The sequence below is a fragment of the Miscanthus floridulus genome, chromosome 1 (assembly GCF_019320115.1).
Source record: "Miscanthus floridulus cultivar M001 chromosome 1, ASM1932011v1, whole genome shotgun sequence".
Lineage (NCBI taxonomy): Eukaryota > Viridiplantae > Streptophyta > Magnoliopsida > Poales > Poaceae > Miscanthus > Miscanthus floridulus.
Window position 1 is genome coordinate 51,576,763 of NC_089580.1, and position 24,074 is coordinate 51,600,836.

The 24,074-nt window shown below is 44.9% G+C and overlaps 1 protein-coding gene and 1 pseudogene across 1 annotated transcript; one reads left to right on the forward strand and one right to left on the reverse strand.

Annotated features, from left to right (window-relative positions):
• The first annotated feature begins 14,679 nt into the window (after positions 1 to 14,679).
• LOC136483635 (uncharacterized) lies at positions 14,680 to 17,541 on the forward strand. The gene is made up of 2 exons (XM_066480751.1): positions 14,680 to 15,466; positions 16,727 to 17,541. The coding sequence occupies exons 1-2, from the start codon at positions 14,804 to 14,806 to the stop codon at positions 17,084 to 17,086; spliced, it is 1,023 nt and encodes a 340-aa protein (XP_066336848.1). The 5' UTR covers positions 14,680 to 14,803; the 3' UTR covers positions 17,087 to 17,541.
• A 183-nt stretch (positions 17,542 to 17,724) lies between these two features.
• On the reverse strand, positions 17,725 to 21,425 carry LOC136483643 (putative disease resistance protein RGA3; annotated as a pseudogene).
• Positions 21,426 to 24,074: the final 2,649 nt, after the last annotated feature.

Genomic DNA, 24,074 nt, shown 5'->3' on the forward strand with positions numbered 1-24,074 from the left:
TATGGATCATTGCAGAGTGCCTCCTGTGAATCAGCACCATTGTTGTTGTCGTCCTGTTCGTCGTCCTTGTAACCACTGCTAACTTCCCTTTCTAGATCGAAGATACGGTCCTATAGGTAGTAGATGTACTCCGCATGTGGATAAATAGGTCGAGGATCGACCCACCTACTGAATCCACAGTTTTCTTCGGCCAAGGAAGACTACAATAAGTATGTCGTGTAAGTGATATACAAGACAAACATATTGAAGAAACAAAAAGTAATAGCAATTACCCATGCTAACGGGCATTTGAAGAAACGACGACCTACATCTATTCCCTCGGTGAACATCTGCACTAGGCAGTCCTCACCATACATGCATTTTAGCCACTCTTCTTTCCTTTCATCGTATCCTCTTAGTGGTGTCTCTTTGGTGAAATCACTTTTGCTCTCAACTAGGAATCTCTCATAAAGAGCTTCCTCAAAGAAATTGGGACCAAGAGGACCCTCCCTTCCCCAAGTAGTTTCCTTCCCCTTTCCTCTCCCTCTGGACGATCCTCCAAACATTGGTACTGCAATGAAAGCAAATGCTGAGGAGTGTTCTTCTTCCTTGTTGTTTATGTGAATGAGAGGGAGTGAGTGTTTATTTATAGGTTGAGAGGAGGAATGGAGGCCTCTCAATGTGCCATATCAGCGATCCGTGTGCCTCTTCACCTCAGCCCTTGGATCAAACAGTCATAAGATGGATGGTGGAGATAGAGTGGAGTTGTGCTTCCTTGCATGCCAGTACTATATCAATGATGTGATAATTCGATGCTGTCCGTGTATCTGAAAAGTCTATGTTTATTATCTAAAAAGCATAGATTCGTTCACTGTTGCTTGGTAATCCTAGATTCATGTACAAAGCGTATGTACAATATTTCCTGGATTAGACACGTTGTAATAAATTTATAGTTAATCTGTGTACTACATTTGTGCCTTTGTACAAGTGTAGTATGATTAAAGGTTCACGCAAAAAATTCGCAAGATACGGTCTTGTATTAGGAGCATCCACAGTTACAAACAGAGACATCAATATATATTCCAAACATTTAATCATCCAACAAGCATAATGCAATCACAACAAATATCACAACCAACATAATATGTCATGCAAAGTCCAAATAGTCCACAATGTCCATACAGTCCCGAATAGTTACAGAAAAGTAAATACAAAATTCATAATAGTTCATAGTAACACCTACCACATCACTCACTGCCTCCTACTCTTGCCCTTACCCTTGTGACCCAAAGCGCTAGTGCCTAGAGTGTAAGGGTCATGCGGATGGCGTCGCCTAGTGCCTAGAGGCGGTGTAGGATGAGTCGATGGAGCGTCATGGAGTTGAGAGGGGCCAAGCTCATTGTGCCTCTTGTCCACATCATTGTCGTCGTCGTCCTCTTCGTCCTCGTCCCCGTCCCCTGTAGCTGCTTGACTAGAGGAACCCAAGCCTCCTCTTCCTGTGGAAGGAACGTACATGTCTTGCGTCGTGTCTATCCTGCAACCACAACGACCAGCCACACGCCGTAGACGACGTGACAACCTCTGTTGTACAAAACTATATTAACTAAAAGAATATAACGTATTAATGATATGTTTGAAAGAATATTTTAAATCTTACGTCTAGGAAGCCAAGTATGTAGTTGTCATTGACTCTCGGCCGAACGCGCTCGATCTCTTCAACTGAGCATTTCAGTGTATTGCCCTACAATAAAGTTCTTAATAATAAGACTTCTGAACAGATAGCATTTAGTTTTGTTTTCTTTTGTACAAGAATCTAACTTATTATAAGGGTTATACGGCTCGAAGGTTGCAATAACTATAATAGATAACTCCTAATGTCGGTCCAAGAATGCCGAATGTATTGTTATGTAACTCAACGTAAAAAAATAAGGCGATTGGCTTACCACTCTGTCCAAGATCGGTCCTGCCTCCACCTGCCTTCCTGCATGAGTCGACTGGTCGTACGCCATGTCTTCATCGTCGGAGGACTTGATGTCGGCGTAGTCAGTTTTGGTCCACTGTAGCCTCAGCCTGCACCATGTCGCATGCTGGTACCAAGCTTGGTACTGCCTGAACTCACGGTTCGTGTGCGGCTCGTTGTTGTCATCCACGTTGTCGTGCATCTCCTCCCATTCCTCAATGTAGGACTGGTGGTGTCTCTCCTAGTCAAAAATCTTCTTGTTCCTCTAACAATCCAACCTGCACGTATGTCATTGTTACATTAATCCACGTACGTGGCACCATATTATAAGAAATGGACCATCATTATGAGACATTTGAAATATCAAAACACTTACTTGTGTAAGTCAATGCCAGTCGAGAACAGAGGCATAGACCAAAGTTGTCTCACTCCAAATTAGCGTGCAACCCTATCTGGCAAGTGGTACTCGATAGCATAGAAGCAGATTAGAGAGCACCTCATCCTATAGAAGTAGTTGTCGGCCCCACAGACGTTGCTCAGCTGAAAAGAAAGTGCGTCCTCTCCACCATACTGCTCCCACTCCAACTGCAACATGTCCAAATAAGATGTTAGATGGTATACTAATCCTTTTCAAAGCAGCATGAAAAATAAAATTTACTTACACTAGACGCCGTCAACGTATCTAGCTCGTTCGTGTACTCAATATATGCCCGGTCTATCCTTGTGTGTGGAACCCTGACCTGGTCCCAAAGGTACGCCCACATCGGCTGGCAACTTGGAGGCTGACCTTGAAACCACTCACGATGAGCCAGAACCTCTGGACGACCAACTAGAAAACGAGCCCACATCCATAGTTGTAACAGGTACATGCATCCACCAAGTGATGGGTTGGACGTAGACCGACGACACCCCTCGCACAGCTGCCGGTATAAAAAACACAAGACTATAGAGCCCTAGCTATACTGACCCGCCTGGTCCCAGTCACTGAGGTAGTGGATCCACATCCAGGACGCACTGTCACCCGTGGCATCAGGAAAGAGAACGCAAGCAAAAAGGTGTAGGATCCACGCCCGGTAGTAGTACCCAACCGTCTCCTCATCTGCCTCCTCGGGGCACTGTGCGAACTCTGCACGTAGCCATGAGATGGGAACTCCAGAAGTACGAGCCCCTTGCTCACCAAGCTCATGCCTAAGGAAGGCCTCCACTCGTGCTCTCCAGCCCTCTAACCTGCACTGCCCGGTGACTAGGTTCCCATGAATCCTTAGGCCTAGCATCTTCTAACAGTCCTAGAGCAAGACTGTCATCTCCTCGAAAGGTAGGTGGAAGCTGTGAGTCTCCAGCCACCACCTATATTTAAGACAAAGCAAGATTACTTGTCAAAAAGTCAATCGCATGAACAAATGGCCATGAATGGAGGCAATGATTCACTTTAATACCTATCTACCAACGTAGTTATCACCGTTGAGTTGAACTTGGGCAACCCACGATGAACCTAAAAGGAGATGACATCTAGGCCATCTCTTTGTAGGAAAGAAGTGTACCTGTCGTCGTACCGAATGTCCAAGAACCCACTATGGGTCCTAGAACGAAGGTGCGGAAGGTCCTGCATCGAATAAAACATAGTCACATGTTACTTCACGAACACATGTACGAATAAAACTTATAGATTATTACCTACCCTAGTGCAACGAGATGTCCTCGGTGGGTCTCCTCGTACGTCGGGTCGAGCAGGTGGAATTGCTCCATCCTACAAAAAAAGTGAATGAATTAGAATTCCAATGTACAATGAAACATGAACTTATAAATGTATAAATAATTGACACAAATACAAGCATAAATTGAGACATGCATAATTAAATATATGAATAAGACAAATATAAAATAATACTACAAACCAATAGTCCTACCTCACTAATCTACCAATGGCAATTTCGTGAGTTGTGGCCAAGTCTACCACACTTGCCGCACTCGTATTGCTCGGGATCAGTAACAAATGGAGTTCCTCTCCCATGCCTAGTTCTTCCGGGTATCTGATCAATAACCATCCTATGCCTTGTCCTCTGCCTTGATCTATGCTTGTTCCAACGGTAAGCTAGATCCACAATGTACTTCGGCCCATCATATGGAGGCCACTCTCCAAGGTCCTAGAAAGGCACGAAGCGGGGGCTCCATGTGTTCACAAGCGTGTTGACACTGAACTCGTGAGGTATCCTCCTCTCGATATTATAGTTGCGATGCCTAGCTGCTACCACCAAATAAGAACATACAAAGTGGTATTGCCTTGGTTTACCACAAGTGCACTTGAAATCTTGGAGGACAACCACATGTATCCTCAACTCTTAGACCTCGCCATCGAACGTTGTACCACCCCTATGCTTGACCTGATAAGTCTCTATGGCGTGGTCAAAGCATGCAACCTCATGTGTGCCAGCCCTTTCTCTTGCCTTCTCTAGATGTGCCTTTGGTTTCAGAGCCCATATGTCTCCATCACTCCTCAACTGCAATGCATGGGCGTGTCTATCGTTGAACCAGGCAACAAGCTTATAGAAGGTGAATTGAACAATTGCATTCACGGGCATACCACGTATCCCCAATAGCAACTTATTGAATGACTCTACCATGTTGCTGCACTAAAACTCATACCTCCAACCACCGGCGTCGTGAGCTCTCGTCCATTTCTCCAAATCCCTCATCAAACCAGTGAGTCATTGTCTACCTTCTGCATTTTATGCGGTTCTGACTTGCTCCAACTTTTCCTTAAAGTACTTGTCCTCAAGCTATCGAGCAGCCTCCTAGAACAGATCAAAGTTACCCTTGACACCATCCTTCCGGAGTAGATTCTCGGTAAGGTGCTGAGTACACCAACGATGGTGCAACGGTGCATACCCCTCTATCTGCTCTCACACAGCATTAAGCATACCCTGATGCCTATTAGATATGACGCCAACCTCCCTGCTAGGCCCAACCACGTGTATCCGGACTAGCCTCAAGAACTATCCCCAACTGTCATTGTTCTCCTTCTCAACCAAGGCAAATGCCAAAGGAACCAACTTGTTGTTCGTGTCACAGGATATGGCTATAAGAAGTGTGCCCTAGTATTTGCCAATCAAGAACATACCATCAATGGAGAAGACAGAACGATAGTGCCTAAAGGCCTCGACACACTAAGAGAAGCACCAGAAGGCACGGAAAAATATCTGCCTCCCATCCTTCCATGCATTAGGTTTTGGGATGTACTCATAATGCATGCCAGGATTCACCGCTTTGATTACATTGAAAATGAAGGAACCGTAACGCCTAAGAGGGGGGGGGGGAATTAGGCAACTAAAAAACTAACTTCTAAAACTATGGCCTCTTTTTCTAACCCTGGCAAAACCTATGCAATAGATAAACTATCTAGATGTGCAACTATGGTTTTGCTAGTGTGTTGCTATCTCTACCGCAAACGTAGTAAAGTAATCAATGTAAATGCGGAAGCTAAAGAGCAAGGTAGAGATATGCAAACTCCCGTCGATGACTTCGGTATTTTTACCGAGGTATCGAGAAGCGCACAAGCTTCCCCCTAGTCCTTGTGGGAGCCCCTCGCAAGGAATCTCTCGCAAAGGCCAAGCTCCCAGTCGGGTAACTCCGTAGATAGCCTCGGGCCTTCCCCACGCGCAAGTGGGTCTCTAACGTGCCTCTCGGCAAGCCTCTCCCGGATGCTCCCCGCCGTCTTCACTATCAAGCTTCCGGCCGAAACGTCGTGAGCCTTGTTCCCTCCGGTACACGGTGGCGGCCACACCACAAACGCGGTTAGTGTGATCTCGCAAGACTTCAAGCCCCTCCGATGTACAACACTTGTGCTCGCAAGCACGGGGTGGCAAGAGGTATGCAAACCTCACTAAACACTAGGCATAAACCTAGAGCAAGCGCATAAGCTGTGGTCTAATCAACCTAAGCACTTCGTAAAGCACTTATGCTAATCACCTAATAAAACACTAAGCACTATGCATGTGGAGATCACTAAAATGGTGTATCAACACCCTTGATATGTTTCCTCAGCTCCACACCTCTCAAATGGCCGGTTGGGGGTTGTATTTATAAGCCCCACTGAGAAAGTAGCCGTTGGGATCGAATTCCCGCGCAACTATTACTGACCGGACGCTGAATCGTCCTGACCGGACATGTCCGGTCATCCTGACTATTGAGCTGGCAATATATTGATCGGACGCTGGCCAGCGTCCGGTCGCCTGCCACTGGACGCATCCAGTCATAGATTTACCGCTCTGGAACCTCTCTATACTCGATCGGACACTGATGTCCTGCGTCCGGTCGGTTACCGCCAGCATCCAGTCCAATGTCCGGTCGCCTATCTATCGAGCCACTTGCCTAGCGTCTGGTCACAGTGTCTGGTTGCTTGTCTAGCATCTGGTCCTGCATCCGGTCACCACAGTGAGCTCATTTCTTCGTGATCTTACATACAGCTTGGTTTCAATCTTCATGCTTAGACTTTGCTTGATCTCTTGGGTCTTCTCTTGTGCTCCTAAAGTCTTGCTTGAGGTGTTGATCATCGAATCACCACGTCGCCTTTGTTCAAGTTACGTCTTGCACCCTATTGAACTACAAAATAAACACTTGCAAATTCATTAGTACAATTTGGTTGTGTTGGTCATCAAACACCAAAATCCAAAGTAAATGGGCCAATGGTCCATTTTCCTTACAATCTCCCCCTTTTTGGTGATTGATGCCAACACGACCAAAGCAAGCAAATAATAAGAATTTGGAAGTTAAGAACTACCTACTTGCTAGGATGCAATGCAAAGGGCAAGGTTATATGATACTAATTAAAACTTTACTTAAAAGCTTGTCTTGCCCTTGCAAATGTCCCCATGTGATATTATGGATTAAAGCCTAGCTTTCTAAAAAAATTCTCCCATTGCTTAGACTAACCCATAATTTACTTCCCTCCCTTTTTTGGACCATTACTACTTGTAACTAAATGCTTGTCTTTGGTCCTTCAAATTCTCCCCCTTTGGCATCAAACACCGAAAAGGAAGACATTAGTAGCACAAGGGAGGGTCAAATTTCATGATCCTTTGTGTATAGAGTGAAATGGATCACAAGATTTGACTCTCACATTATATAGACTAAGCTCCCCCTAAATATATGCATACATATGGTAGAAAGCAAAGCATATGCATAATTAGCAATTTATTGTACAAGAGAGTTTAATCTATATAATGCATGGAGAAGGCATATAAATATGAAATGAAATCAACATGATGATGCCAATTGAAGAATGATGCTTAACTCCGAGAACTCCAATTTCCTTACAATGAGACTACTACACATGTGATAGGTTTTAAAAAAAATACCATTTGAACAAGTGTTAGTCTCAAAGCATCCAAGTTGTAGAATTACTCCCCTTAAATATGTGCACACAGGTGTTGAATACTTGTAAAATTTGTGCATATTGATTTAAGTATCAAAATACCACTTGAAAGGTGATATTTTGGAGAGATTATCTACAATTTGGAATTTGGCACATATTAGATAAATGATTGTAAAACAAGCTACGTGCCTTGCTCCTAAATAATTTTAAACCATGTAGGTTTGCTCCAAGGGTTGATAATGAAACCAAGCAAGCCTACCATATGTTATACCTATTGAATGCAAGACAAAAGATTTAAGCATGTTAATGCAAACATAGGCATGAAAGATAACTAGATGCTTTAAGAGTATATCAATTGAAAAACTACCAATTGAAATGGATACTTAGTAATGACAACTAGTTACCTAACATAGGAAGGGGAATTTGGGTCCACAGTATTCACTAACCTGCTTGGCAATGACTTTATTCATCATGATGCACCCCATGAAATGCACCCAAACTTTGCCAAGTATCCAAATTCCCCGCCGTCCGACGGACTTCTCACTTTCCTTTCGAGATCCAAACCTTCTTGGTGCTCTTCATGTTTGAAATGATTTCCTTTGGCACCCAAAAGCGTTTGACCCCATTGTTGGCTTGCTTATTCACCTTGATGGCCACCACCTTGTCATTTTTCTTCTTCTTCAAGAGATAAGGTGTGGAGGTCTTCTTGTCCACCTTGTTGGTGTAGGTGTTGGAGAGCTTGCTTGTTTGCTTTTTCTCCTTCTTCTTTGCTCCTCCCCCATTCTTCACCTTGCACTCATAAGACTTGTGACCTTCCTTGTGGCACACGTAACAAACCACGGTTTGTCCTTCATCAAGCTTCTTCACTCCCTTGACGGTGTTATCTTGATGAAGTTGGGTTTGCTTCGCCTTGCCTTTTACTTGAGTCAAGTCCTTGGTGAGGTGAGCTACTTCTTGCTTGAGTTGCTCATTCTCCTTTGCAACCTTTTATGTGCATGTATCTACAATAACTTTCTCAACACAAACTTGGTTGCACAAAAGTGAGTCTAAACATAAATCATTACAAGAAGTAGAGGTATCCTTTTTAGACATGTTAAAGATAGAACTTTTCTTTTTAGATGCCTTGGTGGAGTTTGTGCTAACGGCTTCAAGATTAGCACCTTTATTAGTTAGCTCATTACAATATTTGCACATGGTTTCCATTTTAGCAAGCAAACTATTATATGCTTCTTGTGAGCTAGCTAACTTTTCTTTTAATTTTTCATTTTTCTTTAAAAGTTGCTCATCATTGATTATACATGCATTTGTTGTTGCACTGGCCTCAAGTTTCTCAATTTTAGTAGATAGTTCAACATTGAGTTTTGCAAAGTTTTCATATTGTTCAAGCAATTTTTTGTATGCTTCTTGTGAACTACAAGCTCTTCTTTTAAATTTTTGAGCTTCTTTTGTTGACTAGTGCAAACGTTAGCATATTTAAGATTTTGTTGCACAATTGTATTATAAGAAGGCAAATCATCATCACTATCGCTCTCACTAGAGGATGAGCTTTCATTACCTCGTGCCATAAGGCACACACGAGAAGAGCTTGATGATGAGTGCTTGCGCCCTCGCCTCTTGTGATGATCTTCTTCACTTGAGGAATCATCCCATGACCTAATTGATGTGAGGGATTTGTTCTTGCACGCCTTCTTCTTTGCCTTGGGTGTGGGCTTGTTTGGACAAACTTCCACAAAAGTGCCCCAACTCACCGCATCCATAGCATCCTTTCTTTCTTTGCTCGTCTCTTTGATTAGTGAAAACAAGGTCTTGAATTTGGATGGGCACACCCTTGACATTGAGCCTTACAATTATCTTCTCCACCTTTTTGATAAGTTTGATTGATTTTTCATCAAGGTCGGAGGTGGAGGAGGAAGATTGATCATCATCACTTGATTCTAGTTCATCATCATCATCATCCTCATCTTCTTCTTCTTCACTTAAGGAGCTTGAGCTTGAGCTTGACTCAACTTTCTTGCCCTTCATCTTTTTCTTCTCGCTACAAGCGAGAGCTTTGCCTTTGCTTGATGAAGAAGCTTCTTCTTGCCCCATCTTACGTGACATTTCAAATGCCACTAACTTGCCAATGGCTATGCCCGAGGTCATATTGCTCAAGTCCTCCATGTTGTGAAGGATGGTGATGATGCTTGCATATTTCTTTTGTGGTAGCACGGAGATGATCTTCCTCATGATGTCCACATCATCTAGCTTTAGTAATCCTATAGAATGGAGCTCATTGATAATTAGATTCAAACGAGAATACATATCACGAACAAGCTTATCATCATTCATAGTAAAGGAATCATAGTTTTGCTTTGCTAGACAATATTTTTGCTCACGGACATTGCTTGTGCCATCATGGAGCTCTTAGAGTTTTAACCAAATTTCATGTGCGTATTTAAAATGAATACTTGGTTAAAAACATCCATACTAAGTGATTCAAACAAGCAATTTTTAGCTCTAGCATTGAAGTGCATTTCTTTTTCATCACTCTTTGTGGGTTTTTTAGGATTCTTGATGGATTTCATCCCGTCACGAGTGACTCTCCATACACCCAAATCAACCACCTCAAGGTGGCAAGCCATTCTAGCTTTATAGTATGGGAAGTTAGTGCCGTCAAAATGTGGAGGCCTAGCAGTATCCATCCCAACCACTCTACAAACGTGTCGGCTCAACGGCGGTTAAGCCAAGGGTCCAAATATGAGCCAACCAGCTCTGATACCAATTGAAGGGACCGTGACGCCTAAGAGGGGGGGGGGGTGAATTAGGCAACTTAAAAAACTAACTTCTAAAACTATGGCCTTTTTTTCTAACCCTAGCAAAACATATGCAATAGATAAACTATCTAGATGTGCAACTATGGTTTTGCTAGTGTGTTGCTATCTCTACCGCAAACGTAGTAAAGTAATTAATGTAAATGCGGAAGCTAAAGAGTAAGGTAGAGACATGCAAACTCCCGTCGACGACTCCAGTATTTTTACCGAGGTATCGAGAAGCGCGCAAGCTTCCCCCTAGTCCTCGTTAGAGCCCCTCGTAAGGAATCCCTTGCAAGGGCCAAGCTCCCGGTCGGGTAACTCCATGGATAGCCTTAGGCCTTCTCCACGCGCAAGTGGGTCTCCGACGTGCCTCTCGGCAAGCCTCTCCCGGATGCTCCCCGCCGTCTTCACTATCAAGCTTTCGGCCGAAACGCCGCGGGCCTTGTTCCCTCCGGTACACGGTGGCGGCTACACCACAAACGCGGTTGGTGTGATCTCGCAAGACTTCAAGCCCCTCCAATATACAACACTTGTGCTCGCAAGCACAGGGTGGCAAGAGGTATGCAAACCTCACTAAACACTAGGCATAAACCTAGAGCAAGCGCATAAGCTGTGGTCTAATCAACCTAAGCACTTCGCAAAGCACTTATGCTAATCACCTAATAAAACACTAAGCACTATGCATGTGAAGATCACTAAAATGGTGTATCAACACCCTTGATATGTTTCCTTAGCTCCACACCTCTCAAATGGCCGGTTGGGGGTTATATTTATAAGCCCCACTGAGAAAGTAGCCATTGGGGTCGAATTCCCGCGCAACTGCTACTGACCGGACGCTGAATCGTCCTGATCGGACGTGTCCGGTCGTCCCGACCGTTGAGCCAGCAATATACTGATCGGACGCTGGCCAACGTCCGGTCGCTTGCCACTGGACGTGTTCGGTCACAGATTTGTCGCTCTGGAACCTCTCTATACTCGATCGGACGCTGCTGTCCTGCGTCTGGTCGGTTGCGCCAGCGTCCGGTCCAGTGTCCGGTCGCTTGTCTATCGAGCCACTTGCCTAGCATCAGGTCATAGCGTCCAGTTGCTTGTCCAGCGTCCGGTCCTGCATCCGGTCACCACAGTAAGCTCATTTCTTCATGATCTTGCATACGGCTTGGTTCCAATCTTCATGCTTGGACTTTGCTTGATCTCTTGGGTCTTCTCTTGTGTTTCTAAAGTCTTGCTTGAGGTGTTGATCATCGAATCACCACGTCACCTTTGTCCAAGTTACGTCTTGCACCCTAGTGAACTATAAAATAAACACTTGCAAATTTATTAGTTCAATTTGGTTGTGTTGGTCATCAAACACCAAAATCCAAAGTAAATGGGCCAAGGGTCCATTTTCCTTACAGAAAAGAACTGGCAGCTGCTCATACCCATCCTCCCAGTCCCCATATATCATCTTCCACGCTCGCTGCTTAGCCCTCCATGCTTTACCATAAGTTATCACATATCCTCCATACAATGCTTCAACGGGCCTGATAATTGTCCTCACCTTCATGTTGGGTTCTCCCTAAAAAATTCCCATCAACCGCTTGGCAATGAGGGTATATGTCAACTGTCGATGCCTTAGTGTCAGCTCATGGTCAGCACAATTGTGTGGCCCGACAACTTTTGTGATCTTCCATTTTCTAGTTACTTGTTGCTTCCTTGCACAAATCCTCCATGGGCAGCATTCCTTGTCACACACAACTGTGTAATGGCGCTCTACATATGAATGCAATACCCTGTAAGGCCTCTTTGGTATCACTGCAAAAGCCTGCAACCACCTCTTCAAAGCAGGGAGGTCATTGAACACCCTCCCATTCTCAATTACCATGTTAGGACCGGCCTCAGGAGCTTCTAGGAGCTCATCATCATGTCCTTCTGCAAACGCCTGATCGGAATGAGCAAGATCGCTGAACTCGTGAACTCTAGGATCACGGCGATCGGGAAAGATACGTCTCATCATCTCAACGTCACTCTCTGTCAGCTCTCCAACAGGGCGATCATCATCAGAATCAAGAGTCCTAGCCATCTCATATGGCTCCGAATCATGCATAATTTCAACACTATTTGACCCACGGAATCCATCTCCAAACTGCACTTGCGCAGCAACAGGGGGCACATCCACATTCTCAGGAATGTCTCCTGCAACATCATTACAGAAATGAGGAAAGAATAAAAGAAATAGATGTAAGAAAAGGGGTAAGCTCCCAAAAACCATGCGGTTAAGACACTTACTCGGATGATTCTGTGTCAAAGAGATCTCATAAGGAGGATCTGCCACAGAAAAATGAGTCTGACAACCATCTCCAAATACCGCATTGGAGGCAGATTGAGCATCGGGAACCGTAGGTGCAATCTGCACATGCAGGTAAGGTTCTAGAACAGGAGTGTCGATGTATGCCTGATGATCCATTGTTGGGGTAAACCCATGAGGGATGGGATCAACTAACACCCGATGCACAACCACGTCCAAACATTGCAGCTGGCACTTCATAGCCGATCTTACATAGTTCTCCCACTGATCCGTACAACCAATTGAGATCATTCACCTGAAGATGTTCGGAGGACAACCTAGGTGCAGTACACCATCAACTTCAATGTCATCATCTCCAAGGCAATGCAGCTCCTCCCGAGCCCTTGCAACCATGTCACTAAATGAAGGCCTATCATTAAATAGCACAGGCATGCTTTGCATGTCAAGAAACTCAATATATCCATAGCGATCGTTTTCAACGGTGCCTCCATGATATATGGTCACTAGGTTATCCATCTATTTCAAACAAGTAACGAAACACATTTTCTTTAGTCCAAATTAGACGATAGATGGTACCTAACAAGTACTTTCTAACTATAAACTAAGTAATCAAGATAATAACTATGAATATATTTACAATGTACTCACTAAATAGCTAGATCATAGGTACATAACTAAAAATGTAACTACATATCTAAGTAGCTATCTAACTATATCTATGTGCCCATATGTCTATGTTTCTATCTATCTACATATATATCTCACTAGATCACTAACTAAGTTAACTATCTGAGTCATCACATTAACTAATAAATAATAAATACCAACTTAGTAGTTACATTGTATATTCATAATTTTTACCTGTCCGGACCGCCGAACGATGGGCGTGGGTCAGGCCGAAGATAGATGACGGCGGTGGCGCGGCAGACGACAGCGCGCGCGGCAAGCGCGGGATGCCCGGGGCTACGCGCGACGAGTCCGGCTCGACGGGCGCGGCCTAGGGCCGACGGTGGAGAGCAAGGCGCGGCCAACCACGGGAGACAGCGCGGCGAGGGGCACGGCACGAGGCGGGGGGGGGGGGGGTGGCGGGCACGGCTCGACGGGCGCGACGCCGGGCGGTGGCGCGGGGTCAAAGCGGCGAGGGGCGCGGGCTGCGGGGCGCGGGAGCGGGCGCGGAAGAAGCCGCGGCGGAGCCGGCTCGGCGGCGAGGCGCGGGCGCGGCGCGGGGCGGCAGCGCGCGGTCGGCATGGGGCGGCGGCGCGGCACGGTGGCGCGGCGGCGTCGGCAGGGCTAGGGCACGGGAGGAAGAAGAGAGCGGAGCGGCGCGGGCCGTAGATATTTCCGAGCTCGGCGCCAAAGTGACTGGCGCCGAGGCGCTGAGCTCCCTGGCCGGTCATGGCCCCGTGTCCAGGAGCTCGGCGTCAGTGACGGTGGTGCCGAGCTCGGCGCTAGCCTCAATAGCGCCGAGCTAAGGGTCCATTTCCTAAATTCTTTTCATCAGGAGTCTATTTATGAGAAACTTTCAAAAAAGAGCCAAATTGTACAAAATGGATCTCCGTTGTGTCAACCCTCTTTATGTAATTTTTATCTTACCCCTCTATAGTTTGGCTGGTATTATATATATAAATTAGTGATGATTTTTTCCTTTTATCTCTGAATATTCTTTACTTACTTTCCGTGGAAAATTTCAATACTCTAGAATATTGACTAATGAAATGCTATAGTAATATTATGTACATTGTGAAATCATTAACTTTCTTATTATGGTGTAAAAAATGCCAACATAATTTTCGCAGCACCTTGGACCTTGCTTTTTCTTTGGCTTCATGCTTTTTCAAATGCGTAGAAATAGAGAAAAGTTTTACAACTGTAACTGTTTTAAGGGCCTCTTTGGCACGGCTTATGCCGGCTTCGGCTTTATCTATTTTGCGCAAATCGAGGCACTGTAGCGTGAAGCTGTTTTGTAAGCCGGAGTTAAAATAAACTAGAAGCCAAGAAAAATCAGTTTTTCTGGCTTTACCTACTTTGGCTTCACCGTTGAAGCCGTTTTGGATGAGCCGTGCCAAAGGGGCTTAATAAAAAAGATAAAGAGAAAAGATAAGTTTTATAGTTGTTTTTAAAAGACATCTTATAATTTTTTACAGCAAATAACCCCCGTTAGTTTTTTCACAGCTCACGGTTTACCGGATAATCTCCATCCTCACAGCGCACATGCTTTTTTCTGGACGGAAAATAGTTTGGTTCTCCAGCAGTTAAGCCAGGCCGAAATCAATGCTGCTGGACAGCTCGACGAGTGACTTTTGCCACACTGCCGGGGCGGCGCATGTGCGCAAAGCCCGGAGCCCGGCGGCCTTCTTCCCCAACGCCATCCGGCACTGCCACCGGCTGCTCCCCCAAAGCCCGAGGCCTCTTCACCAATGCCGGCCCCGCCGGCCGCACCGCCGGCGCCACCGGCCGCTCCCTGGCGCCGGCACGCTCCGGCGGCGGCCTCCTCCACTCCCAAAACCGCCCTGCTCCTCCTCCCGATCCTCCTGCTGCTCCTCTTCGTGCTCTCCAAAGCGCCGGATCTAACTTTCTCCACCACCACCTCCTCCCGCGCCGCCACGGCCGCTGCCTCCTCTTCCAGCCACCTTCCAGGCGACCTCCGCTCCTTTGACTGCTACGCCTCGCCGCAGGCTTTCCCGGTCGTCGCCAACCTTGTGGAGGGCGTGCCCTACCCCTTCCTCTACTCGCTCGCCGACATGGGCACCCTCCCCGACCACCCCCACAAGAACATCGCTCGCCTTCTCAAGGGCAAGCGCTTCCGCAAGCCCGACATCTCCGGGACCATCCAGGAGCTGCTCGGCGGGGAGGTGGGGAGGGGGGAACCTTCCGGTGGTTTGGTGGTGGACGTGGGGGCTAATGTCGGCATGGCATCATTCGCGGCCGCCGTGATGGGGTTCCGGGTGCTGGCATTCGAGCCCGTGTTCGAGAACCTGCAGCGGATCTGCGACGGGGTGTACCTCAACCGGGTGCAGGACCGCGTTGTGGTGTATCACGCGGCAGCTTCTGATCGAGTTGGGACTATTACGATGCACCAGGTACTGGTTCTGATCATAGTTTGATTTTCTTTAACCGATTAATTCATCGTTGCAACTTTGTGTATCACTGTTATAGTTGCTAAATGCAGCCATTTAGAATTGGAAAGTGCTATGTTCTTTTACCTTCTTATCAATCAACGAACATTTTTTGCATACTGGTCTCTATGTATGGCACTTTGACCATGTTATTAGCAGAACAAGCTCGCATGGATGTCATTGTAATTAGTGTTCGGAATTGTAACCAAACCCCCCCATGGGTTCTATACCCGATTCATAACTAGAAAGCTTCTCTGGCCCTTCACTAACCGTGGCTAAAAGTCCTGAAATCCAAAATACCAAAATAGGAATAAGGTTTGCTATTATTAGAAATGTCCAAAAAATATCATATCCATGAAGCAGAAACATAAGGCTATGTACAATCCGTGAACGCTTAAATGGGGCTCTTAAAGAAAGAGAATAATCAAACAATTGTGTAAGAGCCTTAACCTACAATGGAAAAAGCTAAACCTACATGCTAATGTGCTTATCCATCCTTAAAACCGTCACTTTTTAAACTATAAAATCACCAAGTGCCGGCTGCTTATTTGAGCGTCAATGTCACTGCTAAGTGCCTGGCCACATGTACATAGTGGCAATAAAATAAAATAAAATGCAGAACCTCTGATTAGCGCCACCGCCGCCCCAAGCGCCGGCGTTGTACCTGGTGTAAATGTACTCCCATTAATGTGGAATAGGCGGAACTGAATTAGTCAATTCAAGTTGACATTGTCAATTTATCCAGAACTTCTCTTTTCCTCGGTGAAGCAAGAATCTGTTTTGCTCAAACCAAAGGCAAGGAGCGCTTAATTTAGCCTTTGGTTCTTTTGTGATATGTCTTCCTTAAGGAACAAGCTTACATGGAAAATCAGTATTACTTGTCCAATCTCATACTGATAAACTTTAATATTGTTAAAGCAACACAATGAACTTTTCATTATAGGATTACTATTTTTCGCAGAAATTTATAGCCTTGTATATTTTTTGAACATTCATGTACAACCATGATTGATTGATTGCCACTATCACATATCTGAAATTAGGCAAGACATAAGTGCATAAACAAAATCTGCATGCATGTAAGACATTACAGTTTGGCAATTATTCTGATCCTTAGTTTTACAAGAGATATTTACATAATCTAGAAATCTCAAATTGTTTTCTATGTGTCTGTGCTTCTGTTTTGCCTTTTTCCACCACTTATTGCATATTCTGGTAATCTAGGTGATTGGTCGACTTGACAACAGTGCTATATCTGCAATTGGTGCAAAGTTAGCATTCAAGTCTAATGCAGAAATTGCTGTTGAAGTTTCCACAATTCCACTGGATGAAGTTGTTCCAGATACTGAGAGAGTTCTTATGATCAAAGTTGATGTTCAAGGCTGGGAGTACCACGTACTGAGAGGTGCATCAAAATTGCTTTCAAGGAGGAAAGGTGAAGCTCCCTACCTTATATATGAAGAAGATGAACACCTGCTGCAGGCTAGCAACAGCAGTGCACAGGAGATAAGGGCATTTCTCACTAGTGTTGGTTACAATCACTGTACAAGGCATGGAAATGATGCTCACTGTACAAAGGAATAGACAAATTTGTTTCTGACTGTTGCTCTTATGCTCCTAAGCTTGGGTTGTATATGAACTGCGAAGAATCAATTGAGTTCTGGCAGTTTTGCCCCTTTGTTACTCAGCAAGGCCAGATGTTTAGACATGTCATGTGCCCAATAGTTGTGTTGCATCGAGTTCCATGGTATCCCTTTGCTTTAACTTTTAGGTTAGTTTGTTGGTTGCTGGACCTTTTGTTATTACTGCCTCTGGTAGGGAAAAGATGCCGTTCCTACTGGAGTTAGCAATTGAGTTAACTGACCATTTGCTGTCAGAAGCGACGTCTTTACCTGACCGGAGGGAGTGTATGTTATAGATACTTGGTATAAGTAACATCAATATTTGTGCATGCGCTGGGCATCTTGAATCTTAATGACATTTCCAGATACTAGTGCAGTTTTTTATTCTGATCTTGGAATGTATGCTTAGTACTGAATATCATTACATATATGCTTCAGTTTATCCTGTGTTTTGAGAAGCATCTAGTTTTTTTTTTTTTTTTTTTTTTTTTGAACAGCCAAATTAATTTATTTTAACTCAGTTTTTGGGTTACCTTGCATATTTCCTTTCAGTTGTAGTTTACCTACTTAAGTTTTTAACATGGTTACTTTGAATGAGATTTGACATAACTTTTAACTGAAATGCTAAGATCTTACAAACAAGAGATATTTGGTTAAAAAATAACAAGCTGAAGCTGATTCTACCATTTTCGGAAGTACTGTGATAGTTTCGCTAGTAGTACTTTGGAGTTAAATTAATATTGTTTCCATATAGAATTATTTGGAACACAAACATCTATCCATATTGGATCATAGGTTTCAGATTGAAAATACACTATCTTCCTATTTCCAATCTCTACAAAATTTCACCATCTATTTCAATCCAAGGGATGTGTGCAATCTTTGGCCAGTCAACTCCATATTCTTTTACGAGCCTTTCCTTGAGCAGTGGGTGACAGAGTGCAACTTCAATCTTCCTAACTGATAGAGGCAGTGGTTCCTCTGTCAGTGATTCCAACGCAGGGCAGTTCCATAAGACCAACTTATCCAGGGATTGCACGCTGGACAGAGTGGAAGGAAGTGATCGCAGAGTGTTGCAACCAGATATACATAAGCTCTGGAGTGACTTTAGCTGTAGGAGGATATCATCGTCGTCTGCACTGAAGGAGGTGATCTCTGAGCAATCTTGGATGTCTAGGCTCTCAATGAGCTCAAGCCTATCTTCTAAAAGAGAACACCTTAGTATTGTCATTTGATCAGTGATAATGCTTCTAAGTGACCTAAACCTTGCAATTATTTCTGTGTTCATTTGTGCAGATAATCTGGCAAGTAACAAGGGGCAATTGAATATGCAAAGAGATGAGACACTGGACCTGCGTGCCGACTTTACATCATGGTGGTATGGCACCCAATACCCTTTCCCTGCAATTGTTATCTCTGTAAGGTTAGGAGGTACTGGAGGCAGCGCTTTGAGCTTATTGCAGTCCTTGATCACAACGTTCTGTAGATTCCTCATTGTCTGGTCACTCCATAACCACTCATTGAGTTCTGGCATGTCATCAAGCACCAGCTCTTCTAGTGACTGGAATGTCTCCATTTGGCTGCCACTGCCATATGCCTCTGGGCCTATCTGCCTCAACATTTTCAAACGCTGCAACCAGATTATTTGGATGGAGGGAAGCTGACCAAGTGGTGGAAGCTGCTCCCATGCATTGCAGCCACTTAGGAAAATAAGCTCAAGATTGCTTAGCCATTCGTTCTCAAGCCAATTAGGGGATTTGACTCCCATCCAACCCACTATGTCTAGTCTCTTTAGATTTTTGTGCGGTTGGAGAGCTTCTAGCACATCCTCTTCCCTATTTCCATTTACCTCATCTCGATCAGATGCCCACATTAACTGCAGCACAGAGAGCTGGCGTTTCTTGCAAAGCATGGTTCCTTTGCCTCATTTGGAGCATCAATATTCTCAAGGTTTCTGATCTGTAGGGATCCTTGGAGTTCTAGTAGGTACCCAAGCTGAACTATACTTTGTGTTCTCTCTCTGGTAACCTTGAAAGTTGGCAACCTCTGAAGGTATTTCAGCCTGCCAATGTCTGTTATGGCTGAAATAATCTGATTAGCTGCTGTGAGATGTCGTAGATTGACCAAGTTGTTCATTCTGGAAGGCAATTTTCCAAGCCTGCAACCTGATAAATTCAGAACCTGTAGGTGGTAGAGTTTGCACAAGAATTCTGGTACTGTGACGATGGTAGTAGATGAGATATTTAGGTATCGGAGATGCACACAATTTGATATGCTATCAGGAAGTCTGTCCATCATGCACAGGGATAAATCCAACACACGGAGGCTTCTTATGTTATTGAGAGCCACTGGAGGGATGGAATCATTGATTGGAGCCACTGTTCTGCTAGGGAGGAAAATGAGAGTGCGTAGATTCTTGTATGGGATTGTGTCATCAAGTGCTGAAAGGCTATCTAGATGTACGGATAGATGGCGTACTGACGATGGGATTCTTGTCCATTCATCACCTCCTATTCTGAAGCTTTCTTCAGCTGCAACTGATTTTGCAAGCTCATAAATTACAGGTGGTATCACATAATAGCTTACAAATTCTTTCTTCTGTATCATGAAAAATGACTTATTACGTAGATCATTTATGTATTCTTTCCCAATGTCCTCCAATCTCCTGCAACCATCTGGGTGCACAAAACCTTGTGCTAACCACAGCAGAATCAGCTGCTCCGCTTCAAATTCCCAGTTTCTGGGGAAGATGCTGCAATATGCAAAGCATTGTTTCAGGTGTGGTGGCAGATTGTCATAGCTTGTTCGTAGAATTGGCATGATTTCCTCCCATACTGCATTTCTTTGCAAGACTTGTTTCCACTCATCTACACTGTGTTTACATTTCAGGTGTCCAGCTACCACCTTTGCGGCAAGAGGAAGACCACTGAGTGTCTCAGCAATTTTCCTTCCAATGTTCTCCAATTTTGAGTTGATGGTATGTTCTGTCTCATCAAACACAGAAGTCTTTACTAGGGACCAACAGTCATTAACTTGCAAGGTCTCCAAACTAATTATTTAGGATGATTGCAGCATCTCTGCTACCATACTTGACCGAGTTGTCAGAAGTATCTTGCTCCCATTTGCTCCGTCCTTTAGAGGGGCTAGCAGCTTCTGCCAGTTCTCTTGTTCTATTGCTATTGTTCTGTTGTCATTGTTCCAAACATCATCTAAGACAAGGAGGAACCGTTTTGAAGCAAGCCTTGCCTTCAGTGCGGTTTGAAGTCTATTGAAATTTGTTATGCCACCATGCCTAAACCGACTGCTGGAAGCTGACTCCAGCATTTCTTTTGTGATCCTCAACTCGTCCAAGAGACAAGTAACACAGATCCACATTCTCACATCAAAGTTCTCTGTTATTCTAGCGTTGCTGTACACATGCTGTGCTAGAGTAGTCTTACCTATGCCACCTACCCCAACAATAGAGACAACAGAGACTGGGATCTCGACCTGAGAACTTATCAGAGCGGTTACCAGCTGTTGGGCTTCGAATTCCCGACCGATGAGTTTCCCGTGGGGTATTGAGCTTGTCATGATGTTGTGATTGCTGCTTCTGATGTTCCTGGGTAGGCTGACTACTTCACTAACTCCATTTGTAACCTGCTCAATATGCTCCAATAGATTTACCATCTTATTCTTTACCCTTGTTGATCTATCCCAACATGGTTCCAGGCTAGAAGGGGTACCTTGGTTGTGAAACCGGGAGAGCATGAAGGCGCTGATTGGGCTACTGCTGCTCTCGTTTGCACTTGATTCTTCCATTTCATGATGGAGACGGTTGTACTCAAGCTTGTCTAGGAGATCCTCTGCATGATACATGACATCTCGGAGCTCTCGCATCCAAGGAAGAGAGTTGTAGGAGAGTGTCGGCACCAGCTCAGCACCATGGAGAAGTGACTGCGTGCGAAGCAAAGCAACACGAAGCCTGTCCAGCTCATGCTCGATGCCACAGTCGGCCGCCCATCGCCGGAGCTGGTAGGACAGGTATTTGTCGAAGATAACTTGGATGAACCAACCACCTACAGCCAAGTAGCTGGAGATATCCATATTGGCAATTACTGAGCTTGCTATCCATTCTTAAGACCAATAGTCTCATATATGCTGCTAGATACCAGGTCGAAGTCTTCCAAGAGTCTTTGAAGAAACTTCTACACCATATGTTAATGGGCTACCTTTATAATTTGAAAGGGACACATTTGTCAGCTTTAATCATTTGTTGGTTCCTTTATGAACCTCAATGTACCCTTTTCAACTGACCTACATTATCGGTGGTTAGAGACTTAAATTTCTAAGTTCTAGACTTTGTTTGGATCTCATGTAAGGCTCTGGTACATAGAAAGCATAGATAGAGCATCTATATTTTCAACGTCCTTTGGCTGGATTCGTAGATTACAGTTTGTACTGAGTTTTGGTGTGAAGAATAAGCAAAGATGTTTTTGGTCGTCACGTCAGTTTGCAGGAGATTCCAATCTACTCTGGGTTAGCTAGGCCCATGTGGGGCCACCCATCATTTTGTTCTTAGAGATCCTGCTACTTTTGTTTAACCAAATACACAGGCTGGTTTAGATGTTGGAGAGCGCACTGTTAGTTGATCTCCACCAATAGGCCCCTTGATCGGGGGTGTCCAACCCAATATGGTTGGTGGGCTCCTATAGCACAGCACTATAAAAAGGAGAGGTGGAGATCAGGGCTCGGACTACGAGGTTGACCGGAGTCGCAATGATCCACCAAAAGCTAAACCTAATCCGATCTAAAGTGAGTGTTGCCAGTGACGAGAAGCCGCCACCAACCTCACCGTCGCCTCTGCATCGCCACTGGGCCTCGCCACCTCTACGCTGGACTCCACCGCGCCGAGCTCCCTCGACACTAGCGTCCATGCGGCTGCGGCGCAACTGTACCAGGGCGAAGTAGAGGAACCCTAAGTAAGATGTTTAAACCCGCTAGATCTACATCTAGTGCTGAGAAATTTCTAACAATGGTATCAGAGCCAAGGTTGCCAGTGCGTAGATCTAGTATGGGGTAAAACATTGAAAAGAAATCGAAGAGTAACAGTGGGTTCGATCCGGTTCGGATTGAAACTTTAACCCTAACCGGGTAAAAGAAAATGAAAAGAGACCGGGGGGTGGCAGACGTCACTCAACTCCTGGTCACCACCGCCACCGAGCGGGGAAAGATGTCGCACCGCCGTCTTCGCTGGCGCATGGCAAGAAAAGAACTGACCCTGTTTAGATCTAAGAAGAGGAGAGAAATGGGTCTCGGCACACGAAGCCGAACCCTAACACACAAAGCGCTCACTGGGGAAGAAGAAAAGTGACTCTAGTGAGTCAAACCCTAACCCTAACCCCAACCCCAAATCGGTTCAACTCCAAAAGGAAAAGAAAGAAGATCCAAAAGAGAAGAAAGGGAAGAGGGGAAGGGGCTTATCTCGCCGATCTTGAATCAAAACCGAGAGAAAAACCGAATCGGGTTCAATCGAACCCTAACCCTAACTCGCGACGAGGAAGAGGAAGAGAGCGATTCGATACAAATAGAAAAGAAAAAAAATTAAATGAAAGAGATGAACCGAATCGAACGAATCGAATCGGGAAAAGAAACCCTAACCCTAGATCCCCAAATCGGTTGAATCCGAGAGGAACAAACAAGAACCAAATCGGAGAAGAAGGGGAAAAAAGGAGAAGGGACCTACCTCGCCGTGCGTCGGGCTGACCCTTCGCCGGCGTGGGAGAAGAAGGCCGAGCCGGGGGAGCTATTTCGCTCGGGCTCGGCCAAGGGGGCGCCGCGGCCAAGCCGCTCGACAGCAGCGCGCTCACCCGCTGGGGAGCGCGCACGCCGGTGAGGGGCCGACGACGGTGCCATGGCTACCCGCTCCACCGCTTCGCTCTCGCTCGGTGTCGCTGCTGCGCTGAGAGAGAGAAAGGAAAGAAAGAAATGATGCTAGGGTTTCAGCGGAGGCGCTGAGGTCGCTGTTTTGATCCACCGAGACGCGCACGTGGCCGTCCGATCTACATCAACGGCGCATATCAACCGGGCCAGAATTAGGCCCAGGTGGGCGCGAGCGGGAGGCCACTTTGCCGGCCCAGGCTGCTGTGGCAGGGCGAGCCATGCACTGTTGCTGCTGGGCCAGTACTGTAGATGCAGGCCGGGCCACAGTGAACAGTAAATAGAGTTCTGAGTTGTTTAATTTTGAGAAGCAGATTTCGATAAATCTAGTTTAATATCTCTGTTAAAATTTGAACCAACGTGATAATTTTTCAGAGAATATTTGAGAAAAGTTTAATGCTTCTGAAAAATAGATAATGAATTTTTCATGTTTCTGTTGCTAAAGAAATAGTTTATTCTTCAGTTATTTTGAACCAACGTGATATTTAATTGGAGAAAAAGAGATTTTGACATGATTATGATGTTGTTATTTTCTGACCAACGTTGTTAATAACAATATCGTAATCAACCAAAGTGATATTTAATTAGAGAAAAAGAGATTTTGACGTGATTATGATGTTATTTTCTGACCAACGTTGTTAATAACAATATCGTAATTTTAATGATTTTATGCATTAAAGGGATGAAAACGGATCGGATACGGACGGATATCACCGATATTACATTTGTTTTCATATTTCTGTCCGGATTCGGATTCGAATACGGATAGTGTCAACTATGTCGGATAGGATACGATTGGATATCGACATCATAAATATGTGATATCGACATCATAAATATGTAATTTGAGTATTCGGATACGGATACGGTATCGGAGGTTGGATATCCGGACTCAGATACGGTTTCGAATACGGTCGGAAAATATCCGTATCGTTTTCATCCCCATAATAATTCTATTTCTGCCCAACGGTGATGTAGAATTAGTGTATAAGAACAGTTGTATGTTTTAATTTTGATCAACGTTGGAATCA